General features: G+C 35.0%; 1 protein-coding gene across 2 annotated transcripts in view; it reads left to right on the plus strand.

Moving 5' to 3' along the window:
* The window catches only part of ROCK1 (Rho associated coiled-coil containing protein kinase 1), a 161030-nt gene that overhangs the window by 57260 nt on the left and 85536 nt on the right, over positions 1-18234 (plus strand). For both annotated transcript variants that reach the window (XM_070629718.1, XM_070629719.1), the window contains exons 3-9: positions 7620-7720; positions 8268-8405; positions 11518-11693; positions 12789-12873; positions 14138-14282; positions 14616-14754; positions 16672-16763. In XM_070629718.1, the coding sequence (XP_070485819.1) occupies positions 7620-7720; positions 8268-8405; positions 11518-11693; positions 12789-12873; positions 14138-14282; positions 14616-14754; positions 16672-16763 (876 nt within the window). The remainder of the gene's footprint in view (positions 1-7619; positions 7721-8267; positions 8406-11517; positions 11694-12788; positions 12874-14137; positions 14283-14615; positions 14755-16671; positions 16764-18234) is intronic.

Consider the following 18234-nt stretch of genomic DNA (forward strand, 5'->3'; position numbering starts at 1 on the left):
GTATTGTTTTGCGTGAAACAAATTCTGTAAAAGGCAAGGAGGTTGATATTTATTATGGGAAAAAATAGAACACTATAAGAAGAATCAGAAGTTCTGAGAAGTTTGCAGTTTTAGATAGGATGACTAGGATAAGGCTCACTAAAAGGCAACATTTGAGAAAAGAGTTGAAGTAGTTGAGAGAGTTAAGCATGTGGATGTTTGAAGGAAGAGAATAGCATACAGAAGAATAGCCAGAGCAAAGGCCTTAAGAAGTGAGTGTACCTGGCATGTTTGAGGAGCAGCAGGGAAGCCGTTGTGACTGGAGAGGATTAAGCAAAGGAGAGAATAGTAGGATGATGTCAGAGAAGTAAGGAAATAGGGACACTAGGTCATGTAGAGTCTTGTAGGCCATTGTAATCTCTGACTTGTGCTCTGGGTGAGATGGCAAGACATTAGAGAGTTTTGAGCAGAGGAGTTACATGATCTGACTTATGTTTTAAGAATATCACCCCGTGTTAAGAATAGACTATGGAGATGCAAGGACACAGAGAAATCAATTAAGCGTTGCAATAATCCAAGGAAGAGAAAATGGTGGTTTGGTCTAGCATGTTAGCAGTGTAGAGGGTGAGAAGTCATTAGGTTCCAGATATATTTTAAAGGTAGAGCCAGCATGTTTTCCTGAAAGATAGGATGTGGAGTGTAAGAAGAAAAAGGAGTCAAGAATGCCCCCTACATTTTTGCCCCGGGCAAAATGGAGCCATCAACTGAAACGTGGAGATCACAGGTAGAGGTTTTAAGTGAGAACATCTCTTCTGTTTCAGATATGTTAAATCTGAGATGTCCCTTACCCACGTAGATATATTTTGTAAGCAATTGAATATATAAATTTGAAGTTTGAGAGAGGTCTGGACTCGAGATAAAATTTGGGAGTTGTTGACATGTAGATGGTTTTAAAATCCCACCAAAGAAAAGAGTGTAGATAGAGACGAAAACACTATGAAAAACCTAGCCTTGAGATGCCTCAGTGTTAAGAAATCTAGGAGAAGAGGAGGAAACAGCAAAGGTGACTGAGAAGTAACCATTGAGGTTGAAAAAACACCCTTAGTATTGTTGGAAGAATGTGGTATCTTGGAAGTCAAATATTAAGAAAGTTTACCAGGAGAGAGTGATCAAACTGTGTCAAAAACTGCTGATATGTCAAAATGAGGACTGAGAGTTGGTTTTGGATTAGCAACGTAGTGATCATCTGTGACTCTGACAAGCAATTTTGATAGCAAGGTAATGGCCAAAGCCCACTTGGAGTGGATTTAAGAGCAAATATGAAGAAAGATTTAGAAACAGAGAGTATAGACAACTTTTGAGGAATTTTGAAGAGGAGTTGGGTAATGGGGCAGTAGCTGGTGAGAGAAATGGGATCAAGAGATTTGTTTGTTTAAGATAGAAATAAAAATAGCATGATAGGATCCAGTTAGGAAGGGGAAAGCTTAATGAAACAGGAGAAAGAGGGGAGAATTGCTGGAGCAGTGTCCTTGAATTAGTGAAAAAGGATGAGATCACTGGTGAAGAGACTGATCTAAGATAGCGGTATGCTCCTATAGTAGAAGGTGAGAGATCAAGTGTATGAGTGCACATGCTGGTAGTTGAAAATATATATGGTGGTACGTCTGTAGCAGTTTCCTGATTGTTTCATTTGTTTCAGGGTATTGGCCAACAAGGTCATTAGCTGTGAATAAGGATCAGTGGGAGAGCTGTGGGAGGTTTGAGAAGAGAGAAGAAAATGTGAAATAACAGTCTCTCTAGCAGAGTAGGAGAAATAGACTAGGGAAGTACATGATTGCCGAGCAGAATTAAGGACCAGCTTTATGTTCATGATTATGAATTTAAAATGGGATGAGTCAATATGATTTTGTGTATTTATCCAGACATATTCAACTGCATGGGTGCTGACGTAAGAGTTAGTTGGAGAATTGATTTAACTAGGATTATGGTTTTGCCAAACTAAGTATAATGAAGCAGAAGAGAGCCGAGGCATTGAAGGTGTATGCAAACGAGTGATTATAATAATTGACCATGTAATTTAAGCTGGGTAGGTAAGAAAGAGAAGCTGTCAGTGTAATGTGGTACAGTAAAAATGGGATAGATCAGTGGACTGGTGGTCAGTGGACTTGAAGATTATTGGAGTTGAGTTATTGGAGGGAGTGAGCAGGAACGCTAAGAGAGTGCTTAGAGAATGTGAGATTTAAATTGAAATTATGGGAGGATTATAATTACTGATAATGACAAGGTCTAGTATGTGACCATGGAAATGAGTGGCTGAGATAAGGTGGAGGACAAGATCATTGAAGGAGAGAAGTTAAAAGGTTGTGAGAGGCCGGATTATTACAAGTATCATCTATGGATATATTAAAATCCTTAAGAATTAAAACAGGGGAATATTGTCAATATAGTCAGTAAACGAGGAACTAAAATGGTCTAGCAGAGATATGATGACCTGAAGGTCAATAGATTCAGCAACAATGAGAAGTAATGGGAGATAGAACCTAATAACATGGAAATCAAAGCTGCAGATTTAGAGTGGATGTATAGAGACAGCTGTGAGTTCACCTATCCCACTTTCAGGTGCAGCTTTCAGGGGCATTGGTATAAGGCGTGTGGGAGGGTAAAGGTCACCACGTGAGAGCTGCAGGGGAAGCAGTGACCTCGGAGGAGAGCTGGGTTTTCATTAGAGCATGGGTTGGCAAACTACAGCCCATAGGCCAAAGCTAGGCCACCGCTTGTTTTTGTATGGCTCATGAGCTAAGGATGGTTTTTATATTTTTGAATGATAAAATGTCAAAAGAAGAGTAATATTTTGTGACATGAAAATTATATGAAATTCAAGATTTCAGTGTCCTTAAATATTTTGGGACATAGCCTCGCTCATTCTTTTATGTATTGTCGGTGACTACTTTTGTGCAACAACAGCTGAGTTGAGTAGTTGTGATAGAAATCATACATGGCATTGTCATTGCTTCACATAGCACACCATAAATCACAGTGATGCAGTTACAACTCAGGTGTTCCATGTGTATCACCATACCACAACATTTTATTTATTTTTTATTCCCAGTGTATACCCATCATGTCAAAAAAAAAAAAAGAGAGAAAGAGAAACATGAACTTTGAATGTTGTCATTTTGAGGCACAGTGGAGTGTGGATTTTTAATTGTTAGATGGCAAAGCATTGTGTTTATTATGCAGTGACACTGTGCTAAAAGATTACGATATACATTGAGATTACCAGATTAAGCAGTTATCATAGTATTCCCAACTCACAGGAAAGCAACAGTCAGAAAAAATAGAAAATTTGAAAGGGAATATCTCGTCACAGCAGAATTTTCTTCTCAAAAATAAGAAAGGAAAATGAGGCTGCGACCTTACATAAGTTTACAAGTGGCTTGTTTGCTAACCAAGTAGGGAGAGCCATTCACTGATGATGAGTGTTGCAATAGCAAAACAAATGTGTACAGAGAGAAAACCTTGTTTATTAGCTTTTGGCAAGAACAGTTGCTCAAAGAATTAAGGCCATTGGGAGCAACATCAATAGTCAATTAAGAAACAAGACAAATCATTTGAATGATTTTCCTTGACACTGGTTATTTATTTGAGGAGTTGGTGCAGGCTTTGAAGTGATTGAAGAATTATCCTCCATGTATAGTCTGCATGGAACAAGTACAGGCAAGAATATTTTTAAAGAAGTTGAGAAAACATTAAACTTGAAGTGGAGTCTGCTAAGATGTGTTATAAGTGATGGTAGTTAAAATTACGTATGGTGCAGAAAAAGGCTTAGTTAGACAAACTAAGAAAGCTTGTGCAGACACAAGGTGTTTAAAGCCTATAGTTAGTTATTGTATTATACATCAGCAAGTACTTTGTGGACAATATTTGAGTGTATCATGTGTTATTGAACCACAGTGTTAATGGTAAGCATCATTCATACTCATGGACTTAGCCGTCATCAATTCTGTAAATTTTTCTCAGAAATTGAAGCTGAACATCCCAATGTCTTAGCATATGGAACTGATGGCTTAGCAGTAGTAACATTTTATTGTGATTTTTTTTTTTAGTTAAGGACTGCTATGGACTAAATTATATTTCCCTCTCCCCTATGCACATGTTGAAGCCCTAACCCCCAATATGACTGTATTTGGAGGCAGGGCCAATAAGCAGGCAGTTAAGGTTAAATGAGGTCATAAGGCTGGGGCTCTGATAAGATAGCATTAGTGTCTTACCTGTGCATGCGCATGCAAGGAAGAGGTCATGTGAGCACACAGAGAGACTGTCTGCCAACAAACGAAAAAGAGAGGACATAACAGAAACCAGACATTTTGGCTCACTGATCATGAAATTCTTACTTCTAGAACCGTGAGAAAATGAAGGTTGTTTAAGCCACCAGTCTATGGTATCTTGTATGGCAGTGAGCTAAAACAAGGACCAAGATGAAGGTTTTTCTGAATGAGAAAAACCATTCTCAGCTGTCATTAAATTTTTATTGAACACTTGTTGACTTTGGAAATGAGTTTTTGCTCCAGACTTCATAATGTCTCTTAATGAGTTCAACCTAAAATTAAAAGGCAAAACAGCACTTTCATGCAAAACTTAAATGTAATAGTCATTTCGACAACTAATATTGTTAGAATCACAAGTAATGTCAAGCTGCTTTGTACACTTCATGTACTGTCATAAATTAAAACAGGAGGCAAGATCTCCATTTCCACACAAATTTACAGCAGATATATTTTCTGAACTCAAACTACAGACTTCATAGTCTATGTATGGCTCTAAACCGCATATAACAAGAGCCAGGGATCCTTTCTCAACCCCACAGGCTGTTCTATAACATACCATCCTTGTTCAGAACTTTCTTATCTCTCATCTGGAGTATTACAGTACTCTTAAAATTCTCCCCACCTCCAGTCTTGCCCTTATTGAATTCATCTTTTACGTACTCCCCAGAGTGGTCTAGCTGAAATGTAAATTTGACTGTGTTGTTTATCTGGCTTACTTCTTTTCATGGCTTCTGACCAATAGTAGTAGTTTTCAAATTATGCTTCTCAGTTCCCAGCAGATCCCACAGGACTCTCTGGGGCTGCATTCTGGAAGAGTATAAATTAGAAGAGCCTGCAGCCCCTCTCTGACACCCCTCCCCCCACTACCCTCCTGAAGCAGAGCACTTTATCTATTTTATATATTGAGCTGCTTTAAACTTTATTGTGAAAAAGATTTTTGATGATTAACTATATAATTTTATAACTACTGACCTACAGGTAAAGTTTAAGCTCCTTAACCAGTTTTGTGCCCTCCAGCCTCTTCCGCCAATCCTTACCGCAAACTTGATACTCCAGCAACAAAGAGCTTGTTATATTCTTTGCCCATTTGCGTCTAGTTTTCTCTTTTCTTCTCCCTACCTGGCTAACTGCTACTCTTCTTTTTAGACTCATTTCAGGTGTTATCATCTCTAGAAAGCCTTTTCTAGCCACCTTCCTCCCAGGAAGGCTTGGGTTAGGTGTCTTCCTTAGTATTCCACAGACTCTGTGCTTATCTCCCTTATTGCTTTTGTGTGTGTAGTACTGTTTTTTCATTGTTTGTTTCTGTTTTGTTTGCTGGAGTTTGAACTCCTTAAGAGCAGGAATTGCAAGTAGTCTCCCTTTATCCACGGGGGATACCTTCCAAGACCCTCAGTGGATGCTTGAAATCGTGAATAGTACCGAGTGCTATATATGCGATGTTTTTTCCTATATATACATATTTCAGATGCCACAGCAAAACTAGCACAAATTTCTTTTTCCTTCTACACACTTTGATAGAAGATTCATTCTTACCATAGGTCTTAGCAACCTTAGCATATGATTTTCCTCAGCATATGCTTTTTTTTTTAAGTGAAGAACTTTCACCTTTTCAAATAAAAGAAGCACTTTACAGCCTCTCTTTGGCATATCTGAATTGTCAGCATCACTACTCTTGTGCTTTAGGGCTGTTGTTAAGGGTTACTTGAACACAAGCAGTGTAATATCACGACAGTCAATCTGATAACCGAGAGGGCTACTAAGTGACTAACGGGTGGGTAGTGTATACAATATCGATAAGCTGGACAAAGGGATGATTCAAGTACCTGGCAAGAAGGAGCTGGACTGTGCAAGATTTCGTCTTGCTGCTTAGAAGAGCGCGAAATGTAAAACTTATGAATTGTTTATTTCTGGAATTTTCCACTTAGTATTTTCAGACATCAGTTGACCATAGGTAATGGAAACCACAGAAAGAGAAACCATGGATAAGGGGGAACTACTGTATGTTTTAAAATTATCTTTATCTACAGTGATTATAATACAGCCTGTATGGTAGACAGAAATATTTGTGCAGTAAATTAATTGATTATCATCTATATCTTTCTGGTGCATCTTGCAGTTCATATGTAACCTAAAATACGATGTCCTTACGTTATCTTTATGTGAAAATTGTGTTCGTTTGTGTTACCCTTGTGTTTGTTCTCTGTTGCATGTGTTTGTTGGTCATAATATACACAAACGCTTGAGTTCAAATGTGCGTTTAAAAAGAAAGACAAGAATATTATGTGCAGCTTTTATTAGAAACTAGAACTTAAGTTTAATAGCTGTTCTGTATTTTGTACAACTCTGAAATGTGAAGCTTTTCCATGTAATCTCATGCCAGTGTTGACCCATGTGGATTAAAATAGCCCTATTTTAATCTATGACCAAATTAGGAATCAGAATATCTATCCAGTGGGGATTTGTAAATTATTGTAGTTTGTAGCATGACAGGTTTATATAAATAATTGCAGTGATTCCCACTGTGTGTTTTAAGTTAAAATCTAGGTTCAAATAGAGAAATGTAATGATATAATTATGTGATTCTTTAGCATGCTGGCCTTTGATATCTTAAATTATCTATCTCTTTTTTAAAGGCTTATTAAAACTGACTTGATAAAAGAAAATGTTATTTCATTAATCTAAAATGTCTACCCATGGTCTCTCAATTCAAATTTGATATGTACTTAAAATACCAGGAATTAATTAACTAATTATTCTCAGTGTGTGTTTATAGTATAATATTTGTTTTCTAGAACATCCTATTAAGGCAGATTTTAATGAAACATTTTAATAGCTAGAATGAAGTCATTCCATAATTTACTTAGAACAGTTCTTAGTACATTGAACATTTCTCTGTTTTATAACTTTACATGTTACTATATATTTAGTAATTCCTTGTTTTTTTAGGTTGGCACCTGAGCTAACAACTGTTGCCAATCTTCTTTTTTTTTTTCCTGCTTTTTTTCTCCCCAAATCCTCCAAGTACATAGTTATATATTTTAGTTGTGGGTCCTTCTAGTTGTGGTAAGTGGGACGCCACCTCAACGTGGCCTGATGAGTGGCGCCATGTCCACGCCCAGGATCCGAACTGGTGAAACCCTGGGCCGCTGAAGCAGAGCGCACAAACTTAACCACTCGGCCATGGGACCAGCCCCTCAGTAATTCTTAATGAATGTGTTTTCATTGTGTTTCTCAAGAACTTGAATGTAAAATAAGCAGTGTTGGTTGTAATGCTTCAGTGATTTAAAGTTATAAACTTTTCTTTTCATACAGATAAAGACACAATAAATAAAATTAGAGATCTGCGAATGAAAGCTGAAGATTATGAAGTAGTGAAGGTGATTGGTAGAGGTGCATTTGGAGAAGTTCAATTGGTAGGTTATTTTAATGAGATTAAAAAACAGTAACTTTTTAAAATTAAAAAATCCACTTGTATGTTTAACATATATTATTTGGGAAAGTATTGTTTTCATAAAATTGTTGCTTTAAATTGCTCTACACATTTCTGCCTAAAGATATGAAAGCCTAATGTCAGGTTCAGCAGTGGTGTGAAATATTTTCCCCAAGCATTCATGGGTAGAGAAGAGGTTTCAAGCATCAGAAGAGAAATCTCTACTCTTAATACTAGACTATCTAAAATCCTATGGAAAAGTAAGTTTTATAAATGGGAAGCAACGTACATAGCAGGGTGGAAGAGAAGGATTGTCCCATGGGGAATAAAGATTTTTTCTAACATTACTTGTGTCTGGTAATTAAAGTCTTGACATTATCCAATTGGGATAATTCAGCAGAAGAGAAGAAATAAAAATAGCTAACAATGTTAAATTATTTAACAAGGTGTTAAAATCATACAGTAAATTGTTCTGGGAAATGCTGAGCTGCTAATGAAAGGTTCATTATTTTCCGTTTTCAATTTTAAAGGTAAGGCATAAATCCACCAGGAAGGTATATGCTATGAAGCTTCTCAGCAAATTTGAAATGATTAAGAGATCCGATTCTGCTTTTTTCTGGGAAGAAAGGGACATCATGGCTTTTGCTAATAGTCCTTGGGTCGTTCAGGTATGATTTTTGCTATTGTTTGATTATTGCTGTACTAGTTTGTAACTAAACATATTTGAGAAGCTTAGTTTGCTTTTTCAAACAGTAATAGAGAATTTGTTGGCAATTACAAAATTATCTAACATACTGTTATTTTTAAAATCATAAGATTTAATTTTACTGAATCCTCTCTACGACAAAAGTAAGAACAAAGCTAAATAATTTTGTTTCTGTAGAATTTAAATATTAGACAATGTAAATAATCTGCTTTGATTTGGGGAAAGTCATATATATTATACTCTAAGTGGATACTTTAATATTGAAATTTAAGTTTTTTCCCAAATATGAGATTCTTATATTTTATTAATTACTCTCTGTCTCTATCATTTTGTGTAGAGGAATAAGTGGGAAAAATGAAGGGAAAAGTGAGTTAAGCTAGGCCTCCAAATAATATTCTATTGCCCTTAGGGTTTTTCAGTGGAAAGAAAAATACACTAAAAGTCAGTAGTTGTAGGTCCTAGTCTTGACTGCCACAGGCATATCTATGAAGCCTTGGCCAAGTTATTTACATCTCTGGCCCTCAGTTTCCTTGCTCAGAAATGTGGAAGTTGGCTTAGATTATTTTTAACTGTAGAGATACCTCAGATGAAGTAATGGAGGGAAGCAGGAATTTGAGTAGATTGTAATTCTGGATTTTCTATTTCTGCCTCAATTAGAACAGCTCCATGTTTTATCTGTCTTGTATATGGGGGAAGTAAACTTCTCTTCTGGTTTGAAAAAAAACAAAAACAAACTACTGGGTTAGACCATTTCTAAATTCCTAACGTGTATTTTGTGATTTATTTATTTACAGTTTATAGTGAAAAGTATCATCAGTAAGCATACTAGTAATTGGTATAAAAAGGACATGGAAAATGTTTGATTTACATAATGAGACTTTTTTTTTTGGTGAGGAAGATTGGCCCTGAGCTCATATCCATTGCCAATCCTCCTCTTTTTTTGGGGGGGTGGAGGGGGGAAGATTAGCCCTGAGCTAACTACTGCCAATCCTCCTCTTTTTGCTGAGGAAGACTGGCCCTGAGCTAACGTCCATGCCCATCTTCCTCTACTTTATACATGGGATGCCTACCACAGCATGGCTTTTGCTAAGCAGTGCCATGTCTGCACCTGGGATCCAAACCAGCGAACCCTAGGCTGCCAAGAAGCAGAATGTGCAAACTTAACTGCTGTGCCACCGGCCTGGCTCCCATCTTCCTCTCTTTTATGTGGGATGCCTGCCACAGCGTGGCTTGGCAAGTATAGGTCCACACCTGGGATTTGAACTGGTGAACTCCGGGCCGCCGAAGCTGAACAATCAAACTTAACTGCTGTGCCACCGGGCCAGCCCCAATCCTCCTCTTTTTTTGAGGAAGGTTAGCTCTGAGCTAACACCTGTGCCAGTCCTCCTCTGTTTTTTGTATGTGGGATGCCTTCACAGTGTGGCTGATGAGTGGAGTATATCCGCACCTGGGATCCCAACCCATGAACCCGGGCTGCCGAAGTGGAGCCTGTGGAACTTTAATCACTGGGTGACTACGGGGCAGGCCCCATAATGAGACTTTTTATACTTGAAATACTCTGCTCTGTTTTTATCAACTAAGTAGGTCAGGGTTTCTCAGGCTCAGTATTATTGATATTTTGGGCCAAATAGTTCTTTGTTGTTGGGGGCTATCCTGTGCGTTATAGGATTTTTAGCAGCATACTTGGCTTCTACCCAGGTAATACCATTAGCAGCATCCCATACATCACATCAGTTGTAACAACCAAAAATGTGTTCAAACATTTTTAAATGTCTCCTTGGGTTGTGGGGCTTGGGGGGAGAAAATTATCACCTCTGTTTGAGAATCACTGATAGAGAAAACCCTCAGTGTTCTGTAGTGTACTCAAAGCTTTGTTTTTCTTGATACATTGTCTATAAATGGGATAAACTGCCACTAAATCAACGATGTTTCTTTAACTATGATGCCCAAATGATAAATTGTATACTTTAATCTGAGATAGCTACGAGGGGACACTTAGTTTCTTGTCTTTCCCCAAAATGCTTTTTTAATTAAAATAACTAAATCTGTAACTAAAATCATTAAACATTATTAAAAAACTGAAACATAAAAAGGAAGATTTTAAGATATAAATGTCTAGGTAAATCATTTTCTCTAGGGCTTATTTTACTTATTTTAGTTCACTTCTAATCTTGTATTTCCTAAAATGTTCTTTTGTAAATTTGCTCTTCTTTTAACTTCAACTCTGGTCACATAATAAATACATTTTGCCTGATATTCTTGCCAATTTTATATCAATCGACTTTATTCTTCCTGCTTTGACTCTGGGTGCTGCCTGCTTCCTGCTGCTTTGCTAGTTGCTTCTGCTCCTCCTCCTATTGACTGCTATCATTAATTGAGCAGCTCTTCTACTAAGTGCTTTCTATATTCACTAATCTTTTCAACAACTCCGAAAGGCAGTTAATCCCCATTAGGTACACCCCTAATTTATGCTTTTATTCATTAGACATTTATTAAGCACTTGCTAACTACCAGGCATCCAAATGCTGACTGAGCAACAAGTATACAGTCAAACAAGGTGTATGGTCCCTTATATTCTTCTAGAAGGGATTATAGTGACAGAGACTCAGGGAGGTTAAGTGAATGGCCCAGTCACACAACTAGTAAGGGACAGCTGAGACTGTAGCCCAGTGTATCAGACTTCTTGAGAATTGTGGTGTTGATATGTAGCAGTAGACACCACTAAAGCACAAACTAAATTAGAACCACAATGTTTCTTTGCTTAGGAGACTTAGATATTCTTCACTGAAGCTATTTTAATTATTTAAAAATTCTCAGTATAAAAACAATTAGTATAGAAATGTATGGAGAAAAAAAGTCTCTATCTAACTCCTCAGAAATAACCACAATTAGTAGTTCCTTTGCATATGAAGGGTCTTTGTGGTATTTATGTTTGTGTTTGTTTCTTTTTTTTTAAGAGTACTACAGCTACTATAATTTGATTATTTTAATTAAATCTTATATTAGTATTTTTGCCAGTTTTTAAAAATGAAAAATTTTGCTTAATCTTAATGTATTTTTTCATATTTGTGTAGCTTTTTTATGCATTCCAAGATGATCGTTATCTCTACATGGTGATGGAATACATGCCTGGTGGAGATCTTGTAAACCTAATGAGCAACTATGATGTGCCTGAGAAGTGGGCACGATTCTATACTGCAGAAGTAGTTCTTGCTTTGGATGCAATCCATTCCATGGGTTTTATTCATAGGTAAAGATAAAAATGCTTTGAATTTTCTCATTTGTTTAAGAAAAAAGCTGAAAAATACTTAAACTTTATTTGATTGATATTTCCCACTCTAAATCTACCTATTCTCTTCTCAAATGACATGTGTTATTTCAGAATGTAAAACTTTGAAATTCATAGTTTTAACATTCCAGTTTAATGTTGTTATCACTGTATTCTTTAATATCTTTTAATTTGATTATATAGTTTTTATGTGGTGATCTGAAAGGTAAAAATTATAAGCTGGTTGTCTGAGGTATGTGCCAGAGCGTTAAACACTTCTTTTTTGTATATACAAATTAATTTGCTTTTAATTAGATTTTTTTTTTTTAAAGATTTTATTTTTCCTTTTTCTCCCTAAAGCCCCCCAGTACGTAGTTGTATATTCTTCATTGTGGGTCCCTCCGGTTGTGGCATGTGGGACGCTGCCTCAGCGTGGCTTCATGAGCAGTGCCATGTCCGCGCCCAGGATTCGAACCAACGGAACACTGGGCCGCCTGCAGCGGAGCGTGCAAACTTAACCACTCAGCCACGGGGCCAGCCCCTGATTAGATTTTTACATACAAATTTTTTAATATACAAATTAACTTGCTTTTACTTAGTGAATAGATCATATTTATTCATTAGGAGAATAATTTCTTTTGTTCTGCAATCACCGCTTGAATCCAGTGTGCAATTGCTATGCTAAGTGCCAGGGATACAAAAAAGAAAGTGACTTTAGACCCTGTCATGGGCTTATTTATATACTTATGTTGAAAAGTGTGTTTCAGTTACTTTTTATGTCTGAGTGTTACATTTTTTATCGTAATTCTCTATCAAATGATTTGATTTTTCCCTGGAAGAATCAAACTCTACTTAAAAGAAAAATATTATATGTCTTCTTTTGAGGTATGAACATATAAAGGAGTTTCCCTGCTGAAGATCAATTTATAGATATAGATAGAAAGTACATTTGAATAGATCAAAAGTGACCTTATCTACATTGAGTGAGGATACATGACCTAAAATAACTGCCTCACGTAATTTTTATCAGTGTCTGATCTGTTTCGGAAATACTCTACTGTGTTTTTTCCCCCTCAGGGATGTGAAGCCTGATAACATGCTGCTGGATAAATCTGGACATTTGAAGTTAGCAGATTTTGGTACTTGTATGAAGATGAATAAGGTTAAATAATTAGATTTTAATTTAGCTTTTGCTAATTCAAGATAGCTGCTTTTTAGAAAATATTATAAGAATTTACCATCCATAGCTGGACTTGTACAGAATTGATGTGACCTGTCTTATTTGTTGAAATAGATGCCATGGTTTCAATGTTACGTTAGTAACTAGTGAGTGATTTATTTTTTCCTCTCTACTTAGGGTAAGTGTGGATTGCCAGATTTACTAAATCCTTTATAAGAACTCTGTAATATACACTACTGGTAACTAGAAATGGAATTAGTCACTAATGACAGTGTTAAAATTAGACTTTCATAAAAATTGGATTTCAGTAATGTGTGTATTTTTTTAGCGTTTTACTTAGCCTTCTACTAATATGTTAATGATCTTACCATTTATTTTGGGAGTCAGCCTTATAAAGATATCAATCCTCACTATTTATATAATAAATAACTTACATACATAGCTGAAGTAGCAAGTATGCTGCTTTATTTTCAGTTGAAACAGTTTATATTCTTTGAAACTTAACACAGAACAATAACTAGAAAGTTGTATTTATTATTTTGAAAAGGACAATTATTGGTTAGAAGGAAACACTACATAAGAACTGTTTTGTGAACGTTTAATTATAATTCTCTCGCATTCATACCAGCTAAATTAACTAATGGGTATGTATAGTTTTTTGTTTCTGTTTTTTGTTTTTGGAGAAAGTTAAAATGCATTATCAGATAGATATTTAGTGTGCTTAACACTATTATGCCCTTTTCCCATACGCAAGCTTCCCCATTCTAAAGTCAGTTCTTGAATGTTTTCTTCACAGTTTCAGGCACAGTTAAAATGAATGTCTATTTTAGTAAAAAAGTAATTAATTCAGCATTTATATATTATTGTTAGCAAATGATTCATCTTAGCCCCTCAGTCTATTTGCATTGGCTTATATACTTGTTTCTGCAATTAAGATGAGATCATTATATTGGCACAACTAAGGAAATAATAAATGGTGATAATGTGTCTTTCTAGTGAGCATTATGAAATAAAAATCACTGATGTATCCATACACATACATACATGCACAATGAATATATTGTGTATATAATATGTATATATGATTAAGCTATTTGTCCATTTTAGTCGTTTACATTAGGTTTTGGTATATTTATAGTCCAAAGATTTAGAGTTCTATAAGTTGTATTAAGGAAGCTATTTTAAATATTCGAGACTCTATATTGAAATTATCCTAATTCAAGATTTGACCTGCTGCTCTTTTTAGGAAGGTATGGTACGATGTGATACAGCAGTTGGAACACCTGATTATATTTCCCCTGAAGTATTGAAATCTCAAGGTGGTGATGGTTATTATGGACGAGAGTGTGACTGGTGGTCAGTTGGGGTATTTTTATATGAAATGCTTGTAGGTGAGTAAAGTAGTATTTTGTGTACCTCTAGCATAGTTGTTCACCCCAAAACTTACCACTTGGCTTCTTCTAATAAAATATTTATTACATTAAGCAGTGTTGATTTTGTTTGTAGGAAACAAACTGATCCAAACCTGCTTTGTGTGTGTTTTTAAAAGCTGTTGAGAAGCTTAAAGCAACTTTGTAATGTGTTATTTCTTTTTATATATTGAGTGTATGTTTTTAGCTTAATGCAGATTTAGTAATCTTTCAACAGGTAACACTGACTCTTCCTTTGAATTGATTTTTTTAAGTGTGTTGTATTTGCTTTTGTTTTCTCTATCAATTTTTCAGGTGATACACCTTTTTATGCAGATTCTCTGGTTGGAACTTACAGTAAGATTATGAACCATAAAAATTCACTTACCTTCCCTGATGATAATGACATATCAAAAGAAGCAAAAAATCTTATTTGTGCCTTCCTTACTGACCGGTAAATAATCTTAACATTGAACTAACTTCTATTTATTCTAAGGAAATTCTCATTTTGCTGCTCAGTTTTTAAGGTCTATATCTGAGTTCCTATATCTGAACTATTGGAATAAAAATGTTACCATTCCCAAAAATCAGTCATGACAGTGAAACCTAACATAATTTTATAGTTTTCTGGAGGCTTTTCTGGATCTCAACTCACTTGCCTTACCTAAGAAATTGGGATAATAGTATATTCTTTTCTGATGGCTAGATGAGATGATTTTTTTGAAAATTTCATTGTTAAATTTTTAACTTGGCCAACTATAAAAATGATAGTATATTTTATTGAGTCTGAGATTTTTTTAAACATGTTAACATTTCTGAAATTACAGTGCATCTTACAATCAATGGCATGTGTTAATTTAATTAGGAATATTTTTTTCCTAGTGATAGAAAAATGATGATAGATCTTCCAATTGATGCCTTTTAAGATAGCACTGTATTACTGCATTGTATAATTGAAATTTGCTAAGAGAGTAGAACTTAAATGTTCTCACCCCCAAAAAAGAAAAGCTAAATATGTAAGATGATGGATGTTAATTAACTCAATGGGGGAATTCTTTCACAATGTATGTATAGCAAATAATGACATTTTACACTTTAAATATCTTAAAATTTTGTCAATTATATCTCAGTAGAGCTGGAAAAAAGATTTAATTAGATATGGTATATGCTTGTTAAAATTAAGTAAATAGTGCAAAGCAATAAAAAAAAGTATTTTTATATATTTCCTACCCCCTTCATTTTAGAGATAGTCATATGATGTCTTCCAGATTCAGTGAGCAGTTTTGTAAATGTATATGCTTGTGTGTGTTTTAGAAACAAAAATGGCATGTCATGTATAATTTTGTGGTTTACTTTTTAAGTTTAAACATGAAGCAGATGACTAAGATTATATTTAATATTTATGGTCGTATATTGTTAATTTAAGTAGTAGAGAGGCCTAGTACTTTTAAATATATTTCAATTTCAGATTTACTTTAATTAAAAGTAACTTATCCTCCTTCTCTATGTCTTTTAAGAGCGTGAAATGTATAGTTTTTCAAATTCTTACATTTTAATATATGTTCCATATAAATATAAATGCGATGCTGTGTGTTAGATGCTGGGGATATAGAAATGAATAAGTTACACAGCCACTACTCTCCACCACCTTATAGTCCTTTGGGGAAAATAGACAAGCAAATTAGACATTTATACAGAAAGATAAGTACTCTGAGTTAAGTACTATGTGCCATAGAACCTGAGTGCGCAAACTTAACCACTTGGCCACGGGGCCAGCCCCTAAAAGCACACATTTTTAGACACTCTCTACTATGCTCACTGAAGAGGCCAAGAATCAGTGACTTGTCCTGTTAAAACTCTCAGTTTTGTAGTAATGTCAAGAACTAGTTGTCATTTGTTTTTGATTGCTACAAAATATTTGAGTATAAAATGGCGATTTTAAATTTAAACTGTATTTCCGGGTTTTTGTTAGTTTCTGATGTGAGGGAAGGTTGTCGGTTGCAAAGAACGATTTACTACCACTATTTAAAAAAAGCTATTAAGAAGATTCACTGTGTTTTATTCATTGTGCTAATGAAGCAAAGTGAGCCATTCATTTAGATTTTTGTTGTCAATAGAAAAGTCACAGAGTATCAGCAAGTCGGTGCTTTTTATTTATTGTTTTCTTCAGAAGATTCTTTATTATTCTCAGTCTTCAACTTATTTTTTACTTAAGCTGAAAATTATGCTGACAAGCAGTATAATTTCAAGGTGATATAGAACTATATTTATCATCCTTCACAGATTTAGCATTGTGCCCAAAAATAAATCTGGACACGTTATAATAATATCTTAAATGCTTAATAATTTTTCTCCTTCTTTCTCTGTTTAGAGAGGTGAGATTAGGGCGAAATGGCGTAGAAGAAATCAAACGACATCTCTTCTTTAAAAATGATCAGTGGGCTTGGGAAACACTCCGAGACAGTAAGTTATTTTTTCTTGCACATTGCAGTGAATATTTGAGAGTATTTGTGGTAAATAGTCTGTTGAAACTGTGTTACTAATATATGTGTTTGTCTGATGGAAATCCAAAGTACACAAATGTAGTGTGGGTATTGTCCTAACCTAGTTAAAAGGAGACTATTTGATAATATTGGGGAAATTGTACTGCTACTTCTCTTATATCCCACTCAAGACACCAAGATAAATTATTATATGTGTGTAATGGAGTTGGGCTCAACAGTCATAATTTGATATTTGATCTTTGTTGAATTGCCTTTTGTTTTAGACTTTAGTATCTCACTGTGGAAGAAGTCAATAAATAAGGGGTAAAGAAATTAAAATATATTTCTTGTGAAAAGATAAGTTATCTCTTGTTTTTACTAAAACCTAAAATATAAGGTTCTGTTAATAATAACAAATAATAAATATCAGAATTTAATTTGTATAAAGATATAGGAAATTCTGGTATACTTGATTCCATCAGGCTTGCAGCTTGCAATTTAGAAATAAAAATATTTAGTGTGCAAGAAGTTCATTTTCAGTCAGTTTAGAACATTTCCCTATTTTAGAAAAAAGTTAAAATTATAAGATGAGTCACTGAAAATCTTGTTCAACATAGCTGAATCAAAATTACAATGGCACCATCATTTTAGTGAATTTGGGAGGCCAGGAATTCATTTTTCCCCTGTTGAAGTCTCAGGGATTTTTTTCCCTTTTACTTATCAAAGAAAGGATAGTGTATACCAGCCCGTAACTTTCTGCTGTAGCAACGACAATGAACAATAATAATAGTAGTTTTAGAAAGAGTTACAAATTAGGTATTTGTCTTAAGACCTGCCTATCTAGTTGAGACTGAGGGATAGTTCTTTCAGGGGAGAAAAATCTTAATTTTGAAGAAACAGATCATATAGGTTTGCCAATATTAATTAAGTATCCTAGTTATCAAATATTTTAAAAGAAACGGTTATATTGCCTTCAAGTACAGTACATACATTGTACTAAGCTTATAAAATTGAGAAGGGAAAGAGGAGAAATAAGAAATTCTTGCGGAAATTAAGAAATTACACTGCTACAAAGAATGACATTGAATGACATATCTGGAGGAGCTCCAGGAGCAGCTTAACCTTGGGAGAACTTATTAACAGTTATACACTGGGAAATAAGGAACTTACTCCTCCTCATAAGTAAGTGAGAAGTGATTGTTGTCTTCTCGCTGCATGAGAAACTGTTGCAAGACAAAGAAGAGAGAAGAGAGTAAGAAGATGAAGGATTGCATTGAAAAGCTTTGTGTTTTTATTCAAGTTATGCTTTTAGTAGAGTTTAAGAAGGCTGAAAACGTACGATTTATATGATTATAAATCTGAAGAAAATTTAAAAAGGGACCGAAGAAAATAGAAAGTATTTTTTGTATTACTTTAAATTCTTTTTCAAAGTGAAGCAATGCTTAAATAAC

Source organism: Equus przewalskii, chromosome 7 (assembly GCF_037783145.1).
Source record: "Equus przewalskii isolate Varuska chromosome 7, EquPr2, whole genome shotgun sequence".
In the NCBI taxonomy this organism is placed as follows: Eukaryota; Metazoa; Chordata; class Mammalia; order Perissodactyla; family Equidae; genus Equus; species Equus przewalskii.